The sequence below is a fragment of the Helianthus annuus genome, chromosome 14, assembly GCF_002127325.2.
Source record: "Helianthus annuus cultivar XRQ/B chromosome 14, HanXRQr2.0-SUNRISE, whole genome shotgun sequence".
Classification (NCBI taxonomy): Eukaryota; Viridiplantae; Streptophyta; class Magnoliopsida; order Asterales; family Asteraceae; genus Helianthus; species Helianthus annuus.
In genome coordinates, this window is record NC_035446.2 from 156,793,040 (window position 1) to 156,819,625 (window position 26,586).

The 26,586-nt window shown below is 35.6% G+C and overlaps 1 protein-coding gene across 1 annotated transcript; it reads right to left on the reverse strand.

Moving 5' to 3' along the window:
• Positions 1-14,980: 14,980 nt before the first annotated feature.
• On the reverse strand, positions 14,981-15,427 carry LOC110907678. Its single transcript, XM_022152626.1, has one exon. The coding sequence runs from the start codon at positions 15,425-15,427 to the stop codon at positions 14,981-14,983; it is 447 nt and encodes a 148-aa protein (XP_022008318.1).
• Between the last annotated feature and the right edge of the window lie 11,159 nt (positions 15,428-26,586).

Genomic DNA, 26,586 nt, shown 5'->3' on the forward strand with positions numbered 1-26,586 from the left:
TGTGAATTGATACATGAACTTTTGCTCTCATGATCATACACTTTGCAAACACATCCAGTGATTGTCTTAATAAATCATGTCCAAACTACATGAAGTTTTACGTGTATTGCAATGATCATTATGTGAAATTGATTTATTATCAAAATCATTATATCAATCTGGAATAATATGCTTGCTATCACATTAGCTAAGCCATAATCACACAAACTTCAGGTTGTGGATTTGACAACCATTTAGACGATGCATCGATTTAAAAACACTAAACGGTATCATGTTGGATATGCATATCCTTTAATCACTTCCAGAATATTTAGGGATTCTCACCCTACTTTGGTTGGTAAATAATGAATTTCCCTTAAGAGAAAATATTGTATGCTAATTACCAACTTGAAGAATCTTCTAGTTCTTCAATACAATTTACATCAACATTGACTCGGTGTGGTCTAACCGGTCATGCCAACTGATTATGATTCATAAACTTCTTATTTATGATCATATATGTATTACTTGTAAGTAAAAACACAAAATAGAATGTATGTATTAAACAATTTAATCATAATAATTTGATAGTCTATTATGATTTGAACAAACTTACATTATATAATGAATCAAATTCAGACTCAGAATCATAAGGTGGTAGAGTTAGTTGCATACTATTAGCTATTTGTTTTAGCATGTCTTCCAACCATTTATTTCTTTCTGTCAGTCGTTTTATTTGTTTAGACAAATTTCGAATCTGATCGTTTAACCTAGCCACTTCGACTCCTATTGAATCTGAAGGTAGATTCAATTGAGGTACCGTACATGATTCTGTTATATTAATTGGTGGCAGTTGTTGTTCTACTTCGTTTAATAGTGATTGGAAAAACTGTTGGGGTAATGGTGATTGCAAAAATGATCCTGATGCTAACTGCTCTTGGAATATCATGTTTTCATCAAACAAAGCTTGTTGCATCGTTGAATCTTCCTCGAAAACTAAAGGTGAGATGTTTTGTAAGATGTTCGGTTGAGATAGGTTAGTTGTAATATGTTCTTGTACGGGTGGCAGCTGTGGTTGTAGATCAAATCGATAAAAAGACGGTTGAGGAAGCTGCAACAATGATTGTTGTAAATTTTGTATTGAGGTACTTTCTAAGATAACTTGAGCTTCCTCTGACTGGAATGGTTGATTTAGTATATAATTATGAGCAGGGGTTAGCCTAACAGAGTTAAAATTTACAATCCCAGATGCCTTTGGTGGAGATAATCCTTGGATAATCTGATTACTTAAGACACCTAATGATTTTGCTATTTTTGTAATGTAAGACCCTCCCATGAGACTTCTCAGAGGATTTGTTTGTTGATTTAAAAAATATGTAGCAAGCTCGTGGGCAATATTACAAGGAACTTGCTCAAAAATACTATGCAGATGGAAAAGGTCGGTAGCACTAACCCTATGTTGATTATTCTTGCGCCCCGTGATAGTGTTGGCTAAAACACGATGCATATATTGATAACGAGGGTCTATGAATTTCATAGAATTATTATTGTTACACCACTCTTTCGATGAATGGCTTAGCCAGTATTCTTTCATTTCCTCAGGGGAATAAGAGGTTGATGCCTCCGTAAAAATAGGTTGTTTAACTTCTTCATCTGTATATATGCCTAGATGAATTGCGAATTCTGTTAATGACATAATATAAGATTGTCCACAAAGTCGAAAATGAATAGATTCATCGGTAAGACTTTTATCATATTTGAAATAGAAAGTGGACAAGAACTCATATACAAGTTCATCGTATGACGGTTCTAGGATGTCGAAGAAACGACGCCAGGGCGTATTAGGTGGTAGTAATCTCGCCAGTAAACCACTTGGATCAAACATTCCCATCTGATACCAATCAATACCGCTAATAGAAAAAACTTCAAGATTCTGAGTTTTTGATACCTCTCACGATTGGGTAAATCAGTAAACCGAAGGAATCGATGAATGTTTGCTGCATTTGAAGATTCAGCATATGCTACTGGAAGATTTGCCATTTGAATATTTGGTTTTATTGAACTAAGAAAAGTTTGGGTATGAGTTGAATTATATCAGAAGTTGTAGCTTATGTGTAGATTAGCTCGAGTAGTGAGTTTCTTATATAGATAAGAAAATTTAAGCTTACACCATACGTTTGGTTAAGGCTTCCATGATACGTTTTGAAACAGTTCACTATAGCTAGTAAATGTTATATTGCATAAATAAATATTAGATGCATAAACAAAAATGTTAGGTACATAAATAAATGTTAGTAGTCCCATGATTATTATATCTCCAGAGCAATAGGTCCTCTGTACTAATTTTAATTTATCACAGAACTATATTATAAGTATATATATATATAAAGGAGAAACGGGATCTAAAAGATCATCCTAAAGGTGTATGGTTTTACAACTCACTGGTGCACCCTTAGGCTTTCAACCTATATATATATGTATATATATTTAAATATATGAAATTCTTACATTGAGTATGGTAATAGCTCCTTTGCTTTTGTTGATTTGCTTGTTTGACAGCGCTCGTGCTGATAACGTGTTATAAAACTAGCCTAAAAGCTTTCATTTGAGATCAACCTTTCTTTGTAAGACTCAGTGACAACCAAAAGTGAAAGCTGGTGACTTTAGACAAACTAGATTTCTCTCTTCTTTTTCAAAATTATATCTTCTATCGAATCTATTACATTCGTTATATAGAAAAGAAAAAGAAATAAAAACAAAACTGGTGGGGCCTATAAATAATAATTCGTTCGAATTATTTCCTTTACTGTGCGCTTTTACTATGCAACTATTTTGTCATCCACTGAATTATTCATAACAACAAAGTTATTTATTGGGAATACTGGCATCGTTATTATTAGAACCGATGTTAGAATACGTTGTTTGGGTTTTTTTTTTCTTATTTGGGTTACGAGTCAGTGCTATAGTAAATAGAAACCGAAATTGACAAATTTCCATCGTGTAGCGACGCCATTCTGACTAAATGATATTGAATATGAAGATGTGTTCATGATAGAATGTTCTTTTTCTATCAAAGGCTACAACGAGCGTTGGTAATGTATCCACACCGTGACGAACTAAATCGATTCCGACAGAACATTGGTATAGATATTGGTATTATAGGAACTGATACCAATATTCATTTTTATGTTTTCGGTCGTTGTAAATCACGTGCCGAAAGCGTTTTAGGAATATCGCGATTTTATTTTATTTTTTTTGTTGTTATCTCTTTTAATCGTCATACCGTGTGTTTTTACTCTACCAGTAATGTAATGAATCGAACCAAACACCAATCGAATTCTCGTTGCAACGCATGACAAATTTTCACTAGTTTAAGATACAATAAAAAATAGAAAGCAATACGAAATGTTCTTTTAACTTTTTGACTGATTTGTTGATTCCTGGTTTCGAATTTCATGTGGTGTTTTTGTTTCTATCAGCAGACAATTTAAGCGGTCGCTTCTTGTCGATTTGTGTGACTAACAGCCTCAAAAGAGGGAAATACCGGCTACCAGTCACCATGCGGTCCAAGCCCATCTTCATTTCTTTTAATTTCAGTCTCGCTGTCACCAAGCCCATCTTCATTACAGCCCATGATTACCTTTGAATTAGCTTGGAGCCCACTTATTATATAATAAGTTATTAAAGCCCATGCAAGTTAAAACTTAAAAGGAGTATAATCCACTTCTCTAATCTAGAGGTGCACAAATAGGGTTTTTGTTAATATCTGGGTATGAAACTGGTTTCGGATATGATCAGGTATTGAGAGAAACCGGGTAGGGTCAGGGTATGAGTATTAAAGAGAAAAAACCATACCTTATGTACCCGGTAGAGTATGATCCGGCCGGGTATTTGAATTAGGTATGGGTTCAGGTATTAATACCCTGTTTTAAAAAGTAGGTTTTGTTTTAATTATTTTATACAAAAAATTCAATTAAAAATTAAATTTGGTGTGTAATTTGTAAAAATAATTACAATAACATAAATTCACTTAAGTACAAATTATTTGCTTTATGCTATGCATTAAAAAAAACTTAAATATAAAAGTAGTAGAGTAAACATAAAACAGTATTTTAAAAATTCGGGTATTCTAGGTATTAAAAAAGATCGGTATTAGGTATTGGGTATAACCAGGTTCGGTTATAAGGTATGACCGGTTCCGGATATTTTGGGTTATAAATTAGGTACGGTTTCGGTTACGAGTATTGAGCTCAAAATATATACCCTATCCATACCCTACAGGTGAGGTTCGGTTACGGGTTTAAAATACCCATAAACAAAAATAACCAGTTCCGGATTTTTTTATCTGGTTCAAAATACGGTTTTTTTGAGCACCTGTACACTTATCCACATAGATGGATTATGTAAAAGTAAACTCGATTAAATGACATATTTTGAGCAAATGAATACATGAAAAAAAAAAAAAAAACATGATCATGATTTAGATTAAATTATATCAACGTACACAACATCATGGGCATGTTTGGCTTAGCTTATTTTCAACTTTTGCATTTTGCCCAAAATAAGTCAGGAAATCCTGACTTTTGACAAATCCAAATGACTTTTGCCCTATAAAAGGAAAGCCAAACACTTTTCAAAAGTCCTTTTGCCCTTCAAAAGTCTTTTTACCCTCAAAATAAGAAACCCCAAACACCCTCCATATCTAAATTCATTAATTTAATCATTGTTGACAATTTTCTTTGTTCACCATGTCATCGTCCTTTTTTAAGCTTAATTGCATCATTTTAACCCAAGGTTATATTTTTCAATTTACAACACAATAAAATACAGTACTGTAGTAAGTATAGACAACTTAATGAGCGCATCAATTAAATTACACTTGTTTATTTTTTACTGGGTTGTTGGATTTTAATAATTCAAAGTTTCATCTGTTGGCTGATAATAATCTCAACTTTAAAAATTTTCTCCAACGATCCCAACTTGTAAAACTTTGGGCCCCATTGATCCTTTTACAACTATAAGAATTTGACATTCTCAATAGATTCAAGTGCACATTTAGTCTCTTTAATTGAATTAAGTGCAGCTACAGTTTGAAAAAGATCAATGAGGGTCAAATTCTTACAAGTTGAGATTGTTGGATGGAATTTTTAAAATTGGGATTATTATCGGCCAACAGGTGAAATTTAAGGTTATTAAAATCCAATAATCTTTTTCTATTTATGTTTATAAAAAAAATACCGAAAACCGATTTTCAAAGAATAATGTACAAGTGATCAAAACACAAACAAAGTATTATTTTATTATAATTACATTTGACCATATAAATAAAGTTTTTTTGAGCTAGTGTACCGGTGTTGTTATGAAACGAACCAATTAGGCCTATAACAAATTACTTTAGTTTTATCAAACTAGAATACCACCTCTTACAATATATTCTAATTTTATTACCTTTTTAGGATCAACATATTGCTTGGTTATGTGCTCGCTCGTTTATGTTTATGAACCGTTCATTTATACTATTAACAAACGAAAACACACATTTTCTGAATGAACAAACACGAGCAAGAAAACCATGTTCGCTTAATTGTTCGTGTTCAATCGTTTGTTCGGTTAAAGTTTGAGGAACGAACAAGAACATGCATCGTTCCCGTTCGTTTGGTTTGTTTACAAGCCTATTTCTGATCAATATAAAACGTGTGTCGATCTCCTTTTGGGTATATCACATTTTTTTTTTTGTTATTTTTTTGGTTGCCATACCAAGTATTTATATCGTAAGTTGAGAGTTTTTAGTGTCCGTACCCTTACAAAGCGAGTCGATTTCGACCGAACACATGGAAATACTTGTTCATTAGATATTTGAAAACTTGTTCATGAACGGTTCACGAACACAAACGGAAATATTCCATTTAAGAAAAACTAAAAACACTATATTCTTAATCACAAACATTAGACATAATCACCTTGTTAAGCACTTTATATAATAATCATAAACCTAATTATCCCAAAATAAAGGCACACGTTAGACATAATAAGCATTAACATAATTTTTCAAAAGTAATGTTTCAAAGATCTATGTTTCTAATAAATTAACATGAAGTCATAAACTTTACAAAACAAACAACTATAAACGGACGTAAATGAACACATTACCGAATGTTCGCAAACGCAATTGAACGAACGCGGCATTTGTTCGTGTTCGTTTATTTAATTAATCGAACAAATTTTCTTATTCGTGTTCGTTCATTTTAAACGAACAAACATAAACGAATTTTCCGGCGAACGATTTACGAACGGTTCACTGAACGTTCGGTTCATTTACAACCCTGATATTATTTAAAGCTGAGATTGAAACTTTAAAGAAAAATATAAAAACAAAAGTTTATAAATAGTAATCTTGCATAGAATAGTTCTTAGTTATATTAATCGTTTGATACTCTTTTAAAGTTTGTTTCACCTATTGGCTGATAATAATCTCAACTTTAAGTTTGTTTTGGCATAAATGCAATCAACATAAATAATTTTTCTTTTGGTCTTTAAATAAAGCTAAAAGAGGAATACAATATTTAAGGCCCTCTCAAGTCTTCTTTAACATGGTTACCAACCACAACCCACGCTTTCCTAGTTATGCAATCCTTCTTTTAAAAAAATAATTATAACCTTTTTTTTAATAATCATCATTGTTTACAATTTAAAGTAAAAACACTAAACCAAAATACAATACCGTATATGTTCACAATGTACAATCATTCAAATACAACGTTATTTCAATTTCACTAGCAAAGGGTGGATTGCGATTAGCCGATTGCCGATCAACTTCGTAGAATCTTTAGTTTGAGCGGCAAGGGTGAGTTTCGGCACACTGGACAAGTAGGATTAGCCTTCAACCATGTGTCAATACACTTGCAATGAAACAAGTGGCCACAATCTGGCAACAAACGGACAACGTCGTCCTGTTTATAATCCGCCAAACAAATAGAACAACTAGAGCCATTGACATCGTCAATAGAGTCACTTTTGTTAGACGTTGTTTTCTCAGCGTAAGTGAATTTTGGGAAAGTCATGAGTACATCTTCGTCAACGCCTATAGAGACTGTCATAAGTTGGTGGTCATCACCCTCTGGTACCGATTGAGAGTTTGTGCTACGGGTGCACTTGTAAGAAACGTAGGAGATAATGATTATAATGACGATGAAGAAAAAAGTGAGCCCAAGGACATAGCTTACACCGCCATCGGATTTTCCAGTGTTGTCAGTGGTGTACGAATCATCATCGGTGACCGTTGTGTCACTCATTGTGTTTGAGAGGAGGGATCAATATCTACTTTGAGGTTGTTTGATCTATATGCAAATTGTGAAATATATGTGGTCTCTTGGCGGCTTTGCCTTGGACTTTAATAAAAAATCATTAATAAATTATTCCATATATAAATTTACAACTTTCTTGTGCATTATCACTTGTACCTCATGTTTAGGGGCTTTTTCAAAAAAAAATGATTTTCCATTTTCAACCTTAAAGTTTTATCTTTTAAATTTTAACCCATTACTTGATTTTCCACTTTCAACCTTAAAGTTTTATCTTTTACATTTTAACTCATTTGAAATTTTTACTTTTAACTCAATTTTTTTTTCATCTTTTGTAACTCATATAGATACAACACTTTATTATTTACAACTTTGGTCCCCCATACTTTTTATCTTTCGCAAATTTTTCGTTTTACGTTTCGTTCTAAATTTTGCGAGTTAACATGTCGTAGCGTGCATATGAGGTTCAACGTTTTTGCTCTATTTTCCCATATTTGACGGACTCGTCGCAACGCGTCCATTTTTTCCCTTTTGAAAACTTCGCTGCAATGGGCGGGTCCTAGATCGACTAAGTTATTATTTTCTATGTTTTACGTTTCTGGTTATTTCTTTGCATTAACACACTGTAACGGGTGTGCGTGGTTCAACGATTTTAGTCTCCTTTTCGTTCAGTGTAATTTTTACCATTTTATCTATTTTATTTTTGCGATGTTGAGAGTTGATGTCGTTGTGGCATTGGTGCTACTTGGCACGGTTTTACGAACGTTTTTAACCTATTAAATTTTTTACTAATATTTTGTTTCTGTTTACCCCTATACTTCCTTTACTTAAAAACTATTTTTTACGTGCATATTTATATACGGGTTTGTATAAATATGATTTCTTCTACATTCCGACGTAAACTTTTTTTATAGACGAGTCAGGTCAAATATAATACGTTTTCGTTTAAAGAAACCATTTTTACTTGCATATTTTTATGTAAGTTTTCGTTTAAAGAACCATTTTTAGGTGCATATTTTTATGTATGTTTTCGTATAAATTCAAGTTATTGTTCGATATGAATTTCATTTACTTTACATTTGATCCAATGACAATGCTTATACAGGTTACACCGAGTTCAACTGGATACGTCGAAATGTGTGTTTTCATATGGTTAATGCATCATATAACGTTTGGAATAATCCATTCAATGTTTACGATGTATCTGCGTCGCAACGCGGGCGGGTCTTTAACCCTAGTTTGTATTTAAAACATATATAGCAAATGCGGTATCATACGTTACCATAATACGTCATATGTATGTATGTACGAAAGTACAGTAATCTGCCGTTTTTGTCTCATTGGGTGATCATGGCTTGTTTGGGTGAAGGTTGAAACTGATGTATGCTGGCGTTGTTTAGCCTTAAAAATCATATTATTTATTGTTTTTAATAGCGTAACATAATTAAAGGATACTACAAATCAATTAGTATTATTGTATTGTTTGTGTATATTTACTTTCCTAGTATAGGTGCCTTTGTATTCTTATATATTGTATCTTTATTGTGAATAATAGTCAAGAGATTGAGTCCTTATATGGTATCAGCCAAACAGGCGATCCCCTCTTCCCATCTTCTTCTTTTTCGTTAACCCTAATCCGTTCCCATGTCTACCGCCGCTTCCTCCAGTTCCGACTCTATCACCACCATACCTCTCCATTCGCTTCTTCACTTCATACCTCTAAAACTTAATTCTACAAACTACCTAGCCTGGAGTCAGCAAGTATCTCTTGTTCTCTCCCTTCAAAATCTCCTTGGTCACATTGATGGCACCACCCCCATTCCCACCGAAACCATCCCCAATCCTGACAAAACCGATGACAAACCCGTCCCTAATCCTGATCGTGTCACTTGGCTCCTTCATGATCAGTCTGTGCGCCTTCTCATTCAATCCTCCTTATCTGATGAGGCCATGTCCGAAATCATAGGTCTCACTAATGCTCGTCAAATCTGGACAGCCTTAGAAACGGCTTACAGCCATCGCTCGGTTGATCGTATGCACACTCTTCGCGACAGTCTTCGCTCCCTTCAAAAAGGTTCCTCCACTGTTGCGGAATTTGGTCGTAAGTTCAAGTCCTTATGTGATCAACTTTCGGCCATCGGTCACCCGGTCGATGAACGTGACAAATGTCATTGGTTTCTTTGTGGGTTGGGTACCTCCTTCGAACACTTCTCCACCACTCATCGGGCTCTCGGCACCGAGTCTTTTCGAGACCTTCTTGCCAAAGCCGAAAACCAGGAAACATTTATGACCTCTCTTCATGGCCAACCGTCACCTCAAGCTGCCTTCGTGGCTCAGTCATCTCGTTCCGGTAACTCCAATCGCACCTCTTCTGGTTCATCTTATACTAATAAGGGTCGTGGTGCAGGTCGTGGCCGTAGTACCGGTCGTGGACGTGGTAGGCGACCTCCACACTGTCAGCTTTGCAGGAAAGACGGTCACTATGCAAATACCTGCCCAAATCTTGCGTCCTTTGCCCAACAGGCTGCCCCATTAGATGCCAACTTGGCGCAGGCTTTTCAAGCCCAGTGCCATCTTGCTGAAGAATATCCTGACTGGACAGGTGACACAGGTGCGTCTGCCCATATGACCCCGTCTGAGAGTGACCTTGTCACTACATACGGCTCATCCGGAAAGGATTTTGTTCGGTTCGGAAACGGTCAAATCTTACCGGTCACAAATGTTGGAACGGCCTCCCTTGCTAATAATCTTCCTTTAAAAAATGTTTTGGTTGTTCCACATCTTACCAAACGCCTTCTTTCAATTAGTCGGCTCACTCATGATTCTCCTGTTGATGTTCTATTTTCTAATAATTTTTTTCACATACAGGATCGAAAGACCAAGGAAATCCTGGCAAAGGGAACTTGTGAGAATGGTCTCTATATCCTTCGTGAAGGAAACCATGCTTTTGTCGCCTCCTATTCCACTCCTCATCTCAAGGCCTCTTTTGAACGGTGGCATAGTCGCCTTGGACATGTCTCCTTTGATATTGTTTCTAGATTACATAAACATGGTTCTTTGTTTGTTACGTCTTTATTACCAAAACCTGGTCTTTGTTCTCCTTGTCAGTTGTCTAAATCACATCGTTTGCCTTTTGATTTGAATGTTAAACGATCTATGCATGCTTTGGATTTAGTTCATTGTGATTTATGGGGGCCTTCGCCAATTACATCGTCTAGTGGTTGTCGTTTTTATGCTATTTTCATAGATGATTATTCGCGCTTCACGTGGTTTTATCCACTTAAACATAAATCTGATTTCTATGAAGCATTATTGATATTTGTCCCATTTGTTCAAAATCAATTATCGTGTAAAATAAAAATTTTCCAAAGTGATGGGGGAACTGAATTTACTAATCATCGTGTTCAAACTTTCTTTCATGAGCGTGGTATTCATCATCGCCTCTCTTGTCCTCACACGCCTCAACAGAATGGTCGTGCTGAGCGCAAACATCGACATATCACTGAAACGGGTCTCGCCATGCTTTTTCACTCACACGCCCCCGCCAACTTGTGGGTCGATGCCTTTTCTTCTGCCACCTTTATTATCAACCGTCTTCCCACTGCCTTACTCAATTACAAATCTCCGTTTGAACTTTTGTATGGCCAGGCTCCTACATACTCCAATTTTCGTGTTTTTGGGTGTCGTGTATTTCCGTATCTTCGGGACTATGCGAAACACAAGTTGTCTCCTCGTAGTGCAGAGTGTGTGTTCATTGGTTATGATGTTAACTATAACGGTTATCGTTGCCTAGAACCCAAAACACAACGTGTGTACGTCACTCGACATGCACAGTTCGATGAGGACACCTTCCCTTTCACTGGTCTTGCCAAACCTGTCAACGAAGCCGCCTTAATTTTTTCCAACTTTGATGAGTCTTTACCCCCAGCTTCCCTTCCCGACCCGCCTCCTGTTCTTGATACTTCTCCTGTTCCCGCTCCAGACTTATCGGCTTCGTCTACTCACACATCTCCATCATGTTCTCTATGCCCTCATCACCACCCCATCCCCTCGCACAACCCTCCTCAATCGCCCTCTAGTCCATCTCTCTCGGCCCAAACGCCCGTGTCTCCTTCTTCTCCCTCGGCCCAAAATACCTCGGCCCACAATACCTCCGCCCACTCTCCTCAATCCTTAGCCCAACCAACCTCCGCCCACTCCTTAGCCCACCAGTCTTCTACTGCCCACTCCTCCCCTTTGTCTCCTACCGACCACACCAGTCCTCTCCAACCTGATCCCACCGGCCCTCTCCAACCTGATTCCACCAGCCCTCTCCAACCTAATCCCACCGGCCCAGCCCTCACTCCCACTCCGCCTTCCCCGGGACCTCCTGTGGAACCGATGCCATCTTATCCAATGAGGACTCGATCAAAAAGTGGCATTTTTAAACCAAAATATTTTTCTAACTTGTCTTTGTTTTCAGGTTCATTACACCATGCTTTACTTGCAGCACACGACCCGCGTGGTTACAAATCTACGGCCAAGCATTCTAAATGGGTTAAGGCTATGGAAGAGGAAATTCAGGCGTTACGTTCCAACAATACATGGACACTTGTTCCACGTCCTTCAGATGCTAATATTGTTGGTTCCAAGTGGATTTTCAGAACCAAATTCAAAGCTGATGGTTCCGTTGATAGGTATAAGGCTCGGTTGGTCGCGCAGGGTTTTACACAAGTTCCTGGACTTGATTTTTCTCATACATTCAGTCCAGTTGTCAAAGCTTCTACAGTTCGGGTTGTTCTTGCTCTTGCCACTATTTATGGATGGCCGTTGCGTCAGCTGGATGTTCGAAATGCTTTTCTCAATGGTAATCTCACTGAGACTGTTTACATGGAGCAACCTATGGGTTTTGTTGATTCTCAGTATCCAAATCATGTATGTCGGTTACAGAAGGCTCTCTATGGACTCAAGCAGGCACCCCGTGCCTAGTTTCAGCGTCTCAGCAGTTTCTTGCTTGCAAATGGGTTTCTTTGCAGTCAGGCTGACACATCCTTATTTGTCTTCAAACGAGGGACCGTTATTCTATACCTTCTGGTTTATGTCGATGACATAATCATCACTGGCAATGATATCTCCTACATACAATCGTTTGTCAGTCGTTTGCATAAAGAATTTTCGGTTAAAGATTTGGGCTCTCTTGGTTATTTTTTGGGACTTGAAGTCTCACACTCTGACGCAGGTATTTTTCTCAGTCAGGCCAAATACGCCCATGATATTTTAGCTCAGGCTGGTCTTTTGGATGCCAAACCCGTTGCCACTCCACTAGCGTCTACTGATGTTTTTCTTACCACCGGTGCTGCCTTTCATGATCCCACGCTTTATCGCTCGTTAGTTGGGGCTCTGCAATATCTTACTATCACTCGTCCTGATCTCTCCTATGCTGTGAATCAGGCCAGTCAACATTTGCAATCTCCTACGCAGTCTCATTTTCAGTCAGTCAAACGGATCTTACGTTATGTTAAAGGCACCATTCATTTTGGCCTACATTTTTCCAAGCCTGTCACTACTACACTTCTTGGTTACTCTGATGCTGACTGGGCTCGTTGCATTGAGACTCGACGCTCCACTTATGGTTACTCAATTTATTTGGGCAACAACCTTGTGTCCTGGAGTGCTAAGAAACAACCTACTGTATCTCGTTCTAGCTGTGAATCTGAATATCGGGCCATGGCTAATACTGCGGCTGAGATCATTTGGCTTACTCACTTACTTCGCGACCTTCATGCGCTTCCCTCGGTTCGTCCGACCCTACTTTGTGACAACAAAAGTGCCATTTTTCTAAGTCAGAATCCTGTGTCTCACAAGCGCGCCAAACATATTGATATTGATTATCATTTTGTTCGTGAACTGGTGTCTTCTGGTCGTCTTCATACAAAGTTTGTTCCTTCCAATCTCCAGGTTGCGGACATCTTCACCAAGAGTCTTCCTCGCCCGCTATTTGAGAAGTTTCGCGCCATGCTCCGTGTTGGTCCCCCACCTGTTCGATTGAGGGGGGGGGGGTAATAGCGTAACATAATTAAAGGATACTACAAATCAATTAGTATTATTGTATTGTTTGTGTATATTTACTTTCCTAGTATAGGTGCCTTTGTATTCTTATATATTGTATCTTTATTGTGAATAATAGTCAAGAGATTGAGTCCTTATAGTTTTCTTTTAAATTCAACCCAAATTTAATTATTATTATTATATAGATAATGATACGTACCAATTGGATCTGTGATAAATAGCCCGTGAAATGAGTCAAGCTCCAAAGAAATTAGTAGAAAATCTCTAATTTATTTCACTCACACTTAAAAATATAAAGATGGCTACATTTGTAAGCAAACACAAAAACAAATAACTACCTACTACTCTAAAGCCGGATGGAGCGGTCCGTTTACCTCTACCACAAGTGATGAAGAACAAAACACCGCCGCCGCCCTATGCTATCACGCGTCAAAATGAAAACGCATTGAATTTTTCATGCGTGAAGAAGTGTTGGGTGGTGAGGGAAATTGTTGTTTGTGAGGGAAATTGTTGGGTGTGGTGGTGAGTGATAGGCATTTCCACTAAAATCCATCACTAGTGATGGAATAATGTTTGATGATATGGCGAAACTTAATTGTAAGTTGTGAGTGAGTGATGGATGATGACCGCCCCTACCCCAAAGAAGAAAAGAAATGCAAAGAAATGGGTACTGGCGTACTGCATGGGTTAACGAAAACGTGGGAAGTGGCCCTTGAATTCGCATATTTTACATATAATTTAGCATTGCCTTGGCTATAGTTATTTCACATGATTGGGTCATGTGTCGTAGCAAATAGATAGAATCACACTAACTGAATGGTATAACCGGTTGCCGAGTAAGTGTAATGTATTTATATGGCAAGCTGAGATGAATAAAATTGCGATATTGGAGGCTTTAAAGATGAGAAATCTTGTTATACAAGACTCGTCTTGAGTACTATACGGAGAAGGTGATGAAACGGTAGAACATATATTCTGCTCATGTATTTTTGCTGCTATAGTTTGGGCACACATTAGTTCCTGGTGCAATATCCAGAACTTGTTGGTGTTTTCGTTTAGAGACTTGCTAGAGATCCATGAACACGTTGGTTTAAATAGTCAACAAAAAGAAGCTTTAAAGGGCATTATAAGGATCGGATGTTGGAGCTTATGGAGGGCGAAGAACGGAACCAAATTGAATAATAAGGTTTTAAGCATGGAAGAAATCATTAGTGAGGTTAAGTCGATTGGGTTTTTATGATACAAATGTAGATAAAAAAATAAATCTATCTCGTAGGTTGATTGGTGTAATTTTTATGTAATCCCTTTGGTTTAACCGTCTCGGTTTGAGGTTCTTTTTGTGTTTTAATGAAGTTTACTTTAAAAAACACAAACTGAATGTTATTTACCGTTTTGCCACAAATTTTCTTTTGTTTTTTTATTGAACCGCTTCAAAAGGTTTGCAATATATATTTAGCTTTAGCAACGTGCTTCTTTCGGTAGTATTATTTTTTTAAAAACTACTAATTGGTATAGTTTTTTTTTTGAATAGCCAAGACAAACATTTTATTACCTCAAACCCGGATACAGAAACCCAGCCAGAAGCTGGATGTGAACGACAAAAAGAGAAAAAAAAACAAAACAGAGGGGAAACATACAAAAGACTAATCCGATTACATTGATAAATTAAAATCCCACCACTCTTGCCTTGATACCAATCTGAACTTTGATCTCGTTTTCACACCTTGGTACGAAGCTTCTTTAATCTCCATCATTATTCTTTGAACATCACCTTGTTTATTTGAGAAGATTTTTCCGTTTCTGTTCTTCCATAGTATCCACATCGTTTGGATCACAACCGCGTGTATTGCTCTTTTCTTGTTCTTACCTCTTTGTAGCTCTTTCAACTCCACTAGTAGATCTTTGATGTCACCCTCCGTGTTTAACCGTGGAATATGCAGCCAATCAGCCACTGCTTCCCAGGTTGTTTTGGCGAAATTGCATTGTATAAGTATGTGCGCTGCTGTTTCTTCTGCAGCCCCACATATCCCACATGTTACATCTGGGATGTTTAAACCTCTGTTTTTTAGTGCCGTTGTTGTCGGTATTCTCTCCTCCATTGCCCTCCATACGAACATCAAACTTTTATTTGTCGCCCACCGGTTCCACTCGAAGTCACTAGCTGGAGTATTTAGGTCAAGTTGTCTACTCGAAGTCACTATACTAATTGGTATAGTTGGAGATGTAAACAGTTGATTAAGGATTGACTAGGACTTAAACTATTTTTTACTTTTTTTCTGACGTCACATGTTTTGAAATTTGAGTGTCTGTCATATTTTAGACTAAAACTATATAATTTTTTTTTCGATACACGTTACAAAAAATAAGCTGAGACGTTGAATATTCAGTGTTATATACAATTGTTTTAGTAACCGGACTATTTTGAATTGATCGTAAAAAATTGTGCTAACTTTATATTAGTTTATTTAGCTCTTATATTTGAAATGGTTTAATATGTTCGTATCTAGTTAATAAAATTGAATAGCAAATAAGATTATGATTTGTAACATGGTTTTTGGACGATAGTTTGTTTAAAAAGTTGCCATTGTATTGGGATTTTTTTTTCCGCTTCAAAAATATAAACATGTAGATATTGTTTTGTTTATTTTGCGGCTTTATTTTTTAGGTTTTATTTAGCATGTGTTATGATGATGTACCGAACCAATGTCCATTGAATTCCCTTTAATTAGCTTCCACAACGACGCGTGGATTGAGTCATCTACTACAGGTAACAATAGATGCTTAAGAATAGGGTTTTTTTTTTGTCTTATAATTTAATTTATATACTTACACCCTCAACACATTAATTATTTACACTTGTAACCCTACACTTTAGTTGAGTTTTTTTCTTTAATAAGTTTACGTTTCTACCTCTTTAATAGAGTTATCATACGCCTCCTAAACTTTAATAAATCTTTTTTTTTCTAACCAATTTATGTGTATATATTTGAACTTTAATAAACTTTTCATATGACCCTTAAAGTTTAACAAAACATTATTTTCTTCTTTTTAATCAATATTTTTTCTTTTACCTTTTTATAGGTTTAATTTATTATAACTGAACCTAACTAATGACTTTAGATGTGTTTACTTAACTGTGTGGCTTGAATATTTTTACCGTCGTTTCAACGTTAATCATTTTAATACCATGTACAAGTTGTCAAAACCGCCGTACTTTCCACCGAATTTACAACTCCGGCGCAACGCATTACTGAATTCATTTTTATGGTTTTCAGTCGATTTAAACATGTGTCCAAATCCTTTTGGTCGACTTTATTTTTTGTGTTTTCTCTTCCGTTTGTTATACCGAGTGTTAGTACCGTATGGATACTTTAACAAACCAAACCGATACCGACCGAATTCCCTTCATTTACGTTATTTTTACCATTACGTTTAGGTTTTCATTTAAATTTTCAAAAGATCAGCTTGTCCCCGCCATGAAGCACAATTGTAACCCAATGGTTAATTATAATCATAATATATTGACTTTATGATCATATACATATAGACACAAATCTTCTGAAGATAAAAGAATAACTCATCAAATATCAGAAAAATATATAGTAGATTACATATATCAAAATGTGTGAAAGAAAAATTCAATTTATGAATATGAGAATAAAAGATATAGACTGATTCTTGAAGATTATAAGTTTATAACACTGTTTTCTTTTTCTTCATTAGAAGGGATGGTAGTTGGAAGTTGGAACATAAGTTAAACACTAAAAATTTAATAATAAGTATAAATTACACAATAAAAATTTAATAATAAGTATAAATTACTCAACAATATCACCCTAGATAATTGTTTAACACGGCTAAATTTATGTAAAAATTGTAAAAACCGTATAAGTATTTGTGCATTTCATTTTAATTATGATACATGTAGAGATGGAAAGGTTCCCCAACTATTTACCCTAGTTCTTTTAACTCTCATTACATTAGTCAATCATATATTATAACAGAATACATATCACGTTATACTGAATTGAATAAACCCAAAGCTTTAGGCGATGCATTTGTGAAGTTGGGTCACAGTCTTGAACGTGGGTGTATTTCTTTGTTTAAACTTCAAAATATGATCAAATTGCCTTTTTTTAACCCATTGCATTCATCTAAGATTGTTACAAACATTTCCAGTTATATTGATACTTTCTTAGAGTTGACTTTGATGTTGCAAGTAACAATACGAGTATTATAATACATCTGTCTGTTGTCAACTTTACATTTTGACATAAATAAATGCAATCAAAAATATTTTTTTTTCTTTTGGTCTTTAAATAAAGCTAAACGAAGAATAAAATATATAAGGCCCAACCACAACCCATCCTTTTATAGTTATGCAATTCCTCTTGTTTATTTTTAAATAAAGAGTAAACTGCCATTTTGGTCTCTGAGATTTGGTTACTTTTGCCATTTTAGTCCAAAACTTAAACCTTTTAAATCTGGGTCCCTGTGGTTTCACTTTTATTGCCATTTTGGTCCAAAAATCAAATGACCTGTTATTTGGCTATTAAATTCTGGTTATTTTGTCTTTTTCTTCAAAGGCAAAATGGTCCATCTCTATTTATTATAACATATTAATAATTAAATTAATTATATTAAATCCCTACCCTCATTAAATGATTAAAAATGACATATTTTCCACCCATAACTTCTTCTTCCCCAAAATCGCCCCACACCAAACCCTAATTCTTAATTCATCTTCTCCCCCTGCAACCATTTGAACGAAAATGGTCTCTAGTTTACTCTTGATACATGTCATTTTTAACCAAAACTATTAGAATGAGAACCCAAGTGAATCGGTAGCCGATCTAGCCATTATCCCTTGAAACTCTTTACAACTAATAACACCATCGCCATCTGTATCCGCATCTCGAACCATTTGAGACAGCTCTCGGTACGACAACGGCTGGCCCATTTTCGTCATCGATTTCGCTAGCTCCGCAAGGGTAATGATATTATTTCAGAGCTATTAAAGAAATCTGTTGTTGTGATTGATGACGAAAAACAAAATAAGGTACAACCGATATAGGGCTTATTGATATAGAAGATCAAAAGAGACTTGTTGAAATATCTTGTCATTATTTAAAGAATCACCTTTCTGCTGAAACAATTCATGTTGTTCTTCAACTATGTTCCACACTTACAAGAGATCATTCTGTTGCTGTTAGCTTCTTAAATGCTGGTGGTTTGCCATTGCTGCTATCTTTGCCTGCAAATAGTCTGTTTGTTGGTTTTGATAATGTTGCGGCTACTATCATTTGCCATATTCTTGAAGACCCACAAACACTCCAACAAGCTATGGAATCTAAAATAAAACAGAGTGTTTTGGGGGAAGATAATTTGGGAAAGAAGAAGTTATTGGGGGAAGATATGTCTGACCATTCATTTACGAGGATAGGGATTTAATATAATTAATTTAATTATTAATATGTTATAATAAATAGAGATGGACCATTTTACCCTTGAAGAAAAAGACAAAATAATCAGATTTTAATAGCCAAATAACATGTTATTTGATTTTTGGACCAAAATGGCAATAAAAGTGAAACCACAGGGACCCAGATTTAAAAAGTTTGAGTTTTGTACTAAAATGGCAAAAGTAACCAAACCCCAGGGACTAAAATGGCAGTTTACTCTAAAATAAAAATATATATGATCTTTTACTAAATCCTCATGTATGGTGGTGGTTTAGGCGTTAACGGCGGCCAGAGGTAGTTCCGACGTTGAGGGACAAGGTTGAGTTGTGCATTCAGTTTAATCAACTTGTAAATCATTGTTAAAGGAATAGTGAACCACGGACTTTGCTATTTACTATATGTTATATGGAGTAAACTGCAGTCTAAGATTAGATCTTAAATCATCACATTTATTGATTGTTACATCAAAATGACTCAATCGTAAACATTGAAGTAGAATTATACCTCTAATGGCTCTCATAAGATTCATGTTCATTGTTCTAAGGGGGTGTTTGGCCTAGCTTTTTTATTTAAGCTTATAGCCTTTTTAGCTTATTTTTACAAAATAAGCACTAATGGGTGTTTGGTTTAGCTTTTTAAGTTTATGCTTATTAGCTTATATAAGCTTTTTTCAAGAAGCTTATAGGAAGATGGTTTTTTAGCTTATTTGAATAAGCTTATGTGAACAAGATGGTTTTTTACTCATTTGCCTTCAAATGGTGGATTAACTCATTTGAATCTATACACTCCCAAAATACAAAATAAATTAACAAACAACTAAAGATTTAATTATTAATTTGTAGAATATAAGCTAATCCAAACACTTAAAAATAGCTTATCAAATGAAAGAAAATAAGCATAAGCTACTTTAAAATGTAAGCATAAGCCAAAAAAATAAAAGCTAGGCCAAACACCCCCTAAGGCCATGGGGTGTGGGAAGGGGAACACATCAAGGAAGCCTATGTGGCACCCATGTGGTAGCTTCCCTCAAGGGAACCCCCCCCCCCCACACACACACACACACATACACAAAAAAAAATCATATATCAGGGCCTTCGGTAAAGAACCCCCGTTCTCCTCGAGCAACCTTTTAGAAATGGAGGATAATTATTGGTTGGATTAGAAGGGGGAAGGGGTGCACACCCCCCCCCCCCAATGGAGATGGAAGGGAACATGAGTGAAAGTGGTGATGTGGATGTTGGGGAAGTACTACCACACCCCATAGCCTAATAGACATGATTTCAGTGGCAGTGGAAGAAGACGAGTTGCAGGTACTCTGGTGGTCGAAATAGTTCGCCGGAGAATGAACTTTAGAATGAAGTGTGAGTGTGAATGAGAGGGTGTAAAACAGAATTGGTTAAGAAAGGCGGAAGTGGGGAACTGATGCCATTTGGGGAAGTAGGTGAAATGACCATTTTACCCTTTGAATGTTAGTGGATAACGGTTGAGATTGACAACGTTTAGGTGCAGTGTCCAAGATTGATGCTTTAATGAAACGATGAAGTGTAAAGTTGATGAAATTTCAAAATAGGGTGTAAACGTGTCAACGGGGGTCAACCACATGGTGTAAAACTACAATTTACTCTATTATTTATCAAATTTAGTTTGTGTATTGGTTGTTCAATTATGTGTAAGCCTACAAGAGCAACATATAGGAAGCACAACCTCATCAATACATTTCACTTTTATCCCACCCATTTGTTGCACCATCTCATAAACCGACATCTCTTTCTCTCCTACATCTCTCTCTACTCTCTTCACACACTCTCTCTCTCTCTCTCTCTCTCTTGGCAAAAACTACATCGACAAACATATGAAGATGACAATGTTGACGGTTGCAAACCTGTTGAAAAATATCATAATATGTCATTCATATACTTGCCTTTGTTATTTATTGGGCTTGTTTAATATATTGGGCCAATCTGTTATAACGAGCATAAGTTGGGCTTATGTTTGTTCATTCGGTTATAACAAACTTATAGCTGATTCTGTATTATCCGTTATGTACAAGGGTGCTATGTGTAAGTTGTATATTTGCAGGTTATAAAAGGGTACTTTGAGAGCTAGGGTTCCAGATCTTTCTATCCATCTTGTACGCACACTTCTCTCTGATTTTTGAAGACGTATTGTTCCTGTTGAGGACTCTTAAGAGTTCTTTTGTTCCAGTTCAGTCCGCAGATGTTATTTTGCCGATCTATTGAAGATTAGCTTCTTCTTTTGTCTCGTTTTGTATCACAGATCTTGCGGATCTTCATATATTCAGGTTGTATTGTTCTATTCTTGTTGTATTGTTCATTTTTCGTTGTATTGTTTCGAATAATCAACTGGTCTTTATCAGTTGGTTATGTACTTTGGATTGTTTAATTTTTGATCTTACTGTTTAGTAAGATCTTGGGTGGTTTGGGTGATTTCTGGGTTGGTATGTAAAAAAAGATTTGCGTCATTTTTTGTCACTATATTTTGGTGTTGATTTGTTGTGTATATTAGATCTGTAAGTTCATACCATTTTTACATGGTATCAGAGCGAAAAACGCTCCTGATTTGTGGTTACCGCTGCTATACTCTGATTTGGTTGTGATTTGTGTTCTAGGTTCGCTCCTGATTCTTCTAGGGTTGTGGATCTAGCTTGTATTTGGATAGATCATCTTGATCTTGGGTGTTATTGTTCACTGATCTGTGCGGCTGAAACCCTAGTTTGAGTTTCGTGGTGTCTGTGGGAGATTTCTCATCTTCTGGTGCTGTATTGAAGCTGCGTTGGTCTCTAAAACCCTAGAAGGTTTTAGGGCAAACTAACCAGCTGTATTTTTTGGGGATTTTCTCTATATCAGGTCTAGTAGTTCTTGAAAACTACTGATTTGATTTTTTTTTGGAGCTTGTGCACCCACTGTAAGACCGTTTCAATCCTTGTTTTTTCTTTTCTGCATCATATTTTGTGAGTCTAGGCATCCCTGTTTACCGGACTAGTCGGGCCGGCACTTGATCGAGTCTATTTGTTTTGTTTGTGCATTGTCTTATCTGTGTTATTATCTGTTTTTCTTTATTTTTCTGTTTTGTTTATATATCTGTCTAGTTTGGCTCCTGAGTAAAGGCTTGTCCAGGCACCTCTGAGTGACGAACCTGGAATCTGGTCCCTGACTCAGCTTCGCCTTAGGTTTTATATTCTGTTTGTGTGATTTCTTCTTGTTTTCTTTGTTGTCCATTGTTTGTTGTATTCTTTGTTGTTTGTTATCATGGGTGATGTTGTAGGAACCTCACAGACCTTAATTGGTAAACTTGACATAGGAGACCCATTGTACTTACATCCTAGTGACTCTAGTAGTCTGACCATTGTTAATATTAAACTTCAAGGGACTGAAAATTATGATGTTTGGTCAAGTGCTATGAAGTTAGCTTTAGAAGCTAAGAACAAATTTGGTTTTGTTGATGGTAAAGTAGAAAAACCTAAGGATAATGAAGTATTAGCTAATCAATGATTCAATGGGACAGATGTAACTCAGTTGTTTTAACTTGGCTTCTAAACTCTGTGTCTGATGAATTGTTTCTTGGTCAAGTGTTTTCTAAATTGGCGTCTGAAGTATGGACTAATCTTAAAGAGTCTTTTTATAAGGTTGATGGTTCTGTTGTCTATGACTTGTATAAAAAGATTAATAATATTTCTCAAAACGGCAGCTCTGTTGCTGAATATTATAATAGATTGACAACTATGTGGAAGCAGTTTGATGCTATGCTTCATCTGCCTTCCTGTTCTTGTCAAGCAGCTAAAGATTTTAATGATTTTTCAACACTTATAAAACTGATGCAGTTTCTCATGGGTCTTGATGATGTATCAACCTGTGAGAACTAATATTTTGACAAGAGAACCATTTCCCTCGGTAAAAGTGGCATTCTATATTATTTCTAGAGAAGAGTCACATAGGCAGTCTAGTAGTGGGTCAAAAACACAGAGTGTATCTTTTGTGTCTAAATCTAATCAAGGGTCTGATAATAGAAGGAGAGTTAATAGAGGGCCTAACCCTAATTTGAAATGAACTCATTGTAACATGTTAGGTCATACTATTGATAGGTGTTTTGAAATTGTTGGTTATCCTCCAGGGTTTAAAAAAAGGAGTAATAATAATAATAATAATAATAATAATAATAATAATAATAATAATAATAATAATAATAATAATAATTTTTCTAATAAAAACAGTTTTGTTAATAATAGTAATAATAAATCTAACTCTGTTGTTGGTAAGTCTGTTGCTTCTTCTGTGTCTGGGTTACCTTTTACTTCTGAGCATATTACCAAGTTATTGAGTTTAGTTGGTGAGAAAATTGGGTCAGAATCTCAGAATCCTAGTATGGGAGGTGAGTGTTTTAATGTGTTCAATTTTGTTAGTTGTTCTAGTTCTGGGATGTTTAATAGTAACTATGGATGGATTGTTGACTCAGGGGCGAGTCAACACATGGTTAAGTCTGATAAACATTTAATAAACGCTATTGATGTGTCTGAGTTTGGTATTATTGTGAGTCATCCTAATGGAACAAATGTTAAGGTTCTAAAAATTGGTAATCTAAAATTAACAGAGAATATCATCCTACAAGATGTTTTCTATGTTCCTGACTATTGTGTTAACTTGCTTTCTGTGTATAAGTTAGCTAAGGATAATCATGTTTCTGTTGTGTTTAAAGAAGATAGTTGTTTGTTACAGGATTCCAAGTCAAGGAAAATCCTGATGAGTGGTAGGCAGGATAGTGGATTATATGTTGTAGGAAATCATGGTAATTCTGGTAATTTTAGTTTTAACAGTTCTGTGAAATCTTTTACTTGGCATAGTAGGTTAGGTCACCCTTCAGATCAGGTCTTAGCTGTGTTAAAACAACGTCTGAACTTAACTTCAAATGATCATGGTCCTTGTGAAATATGTCATAGAGCTAAACAAGTTAGAGTCCCATTTCCGTTAAGTGAACATAAAACCAAATTTGTTGGAGATTTAGTACATTTAGACTTATGGGGTCCGTATAAAGTCACAAGTTATGAAGGTTTTAAATATTTTTTGACTATTGTTGATGATTTTTCCAGGTCTGTATGGTGTTATTTTTTATCAAATAAAACTGAGGTATTTGAAAATTTAAAAGATTTTTATAAATTGGTTTTAACTCAATTTAAAAAGAAAATTAAAGTTTTTAGAAGTGATAATGGGACAGAATTTGTGAATAATAATGTAAGTATGTTTTGTAAATCTAAAGGAATTATACATCAGACTACTTGTTCCTATACTCCGCAACAAAATGGTGTTGTGGAGAGGAAACATAGACACCTTCTAAACACAGCTAGGGCTTTGATGTTTCAGGGTGGTTTGCCTTTAAGGTTTTGGTCTGATTGCATTCTGACTGCTGTTTACTTAATTAACAGGTTACCCTCTTATGTGTTAAATAGTAGAAGTCCGTTTGAAATAATGTTTGGTTTTAGACCCTCCTTGTCACATTTAAGGAACTTTGGGTGTTTATGTTTCAGTACTGTTTTAAATGAGCCCGATAAGTTTGCATATCATGCAGATAAATGTGTTTTTCTTGGTTATTCTAATGTAAAAAAGGGTATAAATTGTGGAGTTTGGACAATAAGAAAGTGTTTTATTTTAGAGATGTAAAATTTTATGAAAATGTATACCCTTTTAAACTTAAGTCTGTTAATAACCAAGAAGATGTTTGTGAAATAAGTCTGAATCACTTAAACTTTTTTGATAACATTACATCTGAAGTTCCTAACATGCCCAATGATGAAGAGGGTACAAGTGGTGTTCATGATCATGTTAGTGATGATCAGCAACCACTGTCATCCTCTACATCAGCCTCTGATTCTGAAGTTGAACCTGTTCAACGAACAGAACAGGTGAGCAGTAGTTTAGGTAACAGTGGTAGGGCAGAGGACACTTCAGGGTTGAATGATGACACAAATATATCTGAGGGCACTCAATATGTTAGACGTTCTTCTAGAAGTATTTCTATTCCGAAAAAAATTGATGAATATGTTGTAGAGGGCAGGGTTAAATATGGGATTGAAAAGGTTGTGAATTATGTCTGTTTATCTGGTGAAAATTTGTGCTTTATTAGTAGTTTAAATAAAAATGTAGAACCCAGTTCATATGATGAGGCTTCCAAATATCCTTTATGGGTAGAAGCAATGAACTTAGAAATGGAAGCTTTGTTTCGAAACAATACTTGGGTTCTTGTAGATTTACCACCTAATAGAAAACCAATAGGGTGTAGATGGATCTATAAAATAAAGTACAAATCCAACGGTGAAATTGAGCGATATAAAGCTAGGCTTGTCGCTAAAGGTTATAATCAAAGAGAGGGAATTGATTTTGGTGAAACGTTTTCACGAGTCGTTAAAATGGTAACTGTTAGATCTGTAATTAGTCTTGCTGTTGAACAGGGTTGGTCGTTGTTTCAACTTGATGTTAATAATGCATTTCTGTATGGGTCAATATCTGAGGATGTTTACATGTCTTTACCTCAAGGGTATTATTCAAAAAATGAAACGAAAGTATGCAAGTTAGTTAAGTCGTTATATGGGCTTAAACAGGCCCCTAGAAAGTGGAACGAAAAACTTATTGAAGTCTTGTCTAATATTGGTTTTAAACAAAGTATTTGTGATCATTCCTTATTTGTGCAAAAACATTCTGATGTTCTTGTTATTTTGTTAGTGTATGTTGACGATATAGTTATAACAGGAAACAATGTTAGCGAAATAACTAAAATCAAGAAATTGTTGAGTGACAATTTTAAAATAAAAGATCTTGGTATTTTGAAGTATTTCTTAGGAATAGAGGTTCTGTATAAAGATAAAGCTGTTTGTCTCAATCAGAGAAAATACTGCCTTGAACTGTTAACTGAATTTGGTTATTTAGGGTGTAAACCTGTTAGCACGCCTATAGAAGCGAGTCATGTTATTTTTGCTAAAACTAATAAAAATCAAGTTAAGCTAAGTAATGTTTCTGGATATCAAAAGTTAGTAGGAAAACTAATATACTTGTCATTGACTAGACCAGATATTAGTTATGCTGTACAATATCTCAGTCAGTATATGCATGCTCCGTTAGAGTCTCATTTACAAATTGCCTTGAGATTACTTCGTTATTTGAAAAGGTCTCCTGGTAAGGGACTAATTTTTAAAAAAGGTCAGAATTTTAATCTGATTGGGTATGTGGATTCTGACTGGGCGAAGTGTAATGAATCCAGGAAATCAGTTACTGGATACTGTGTTTTTTTGGGAGAGTCGTTGATATCCTGGAAATGTAAAAAAACAAAGTGTTGTTGCTAGATCAACTGCTGAAGCAGAGTATAGAGCTGTGTGCTCTGCATCTTGTGAGATAATCTGGATTAAAAATCTGCTGTTAGAACTTGGAGTTGAGTGTAACTTGCCAGTTAAAGTCTTTTGTGATAATAAAAGTGCTATTTCAATCTCTATGAATCCTGTATTTCATGAGAGAACGAAGCATTTTGAAATTGATCTACATTTTTTGCGAGAAAAAATTGCATGTGGTATTATTGATCCTGTTAAGATTGATTCAGAATTTCAGATAGCAGATATTCTGACTAAAGGTCTAAATTGTAACACCTCGAATTTTTGTGTCCAATGATGTGTTAACACGTGTCATTTGATTACACGTGGCATCTATAATAAATAAAGGACTAATTTTGACAAACCTTGAAAGTATATCAATTCGAGGGTTATAAATGTCAACAAGGGTAAATATACTGTATAATAA

Coding starts and splice junctions, on each gene's coding strand:
- LOC110907678 (XM_022152626.1), bottom strand. CDS start 15,427: ATGGAGGAGAGAATACCGACAACAACGGCACTAAAAAACAGAGGTTTA.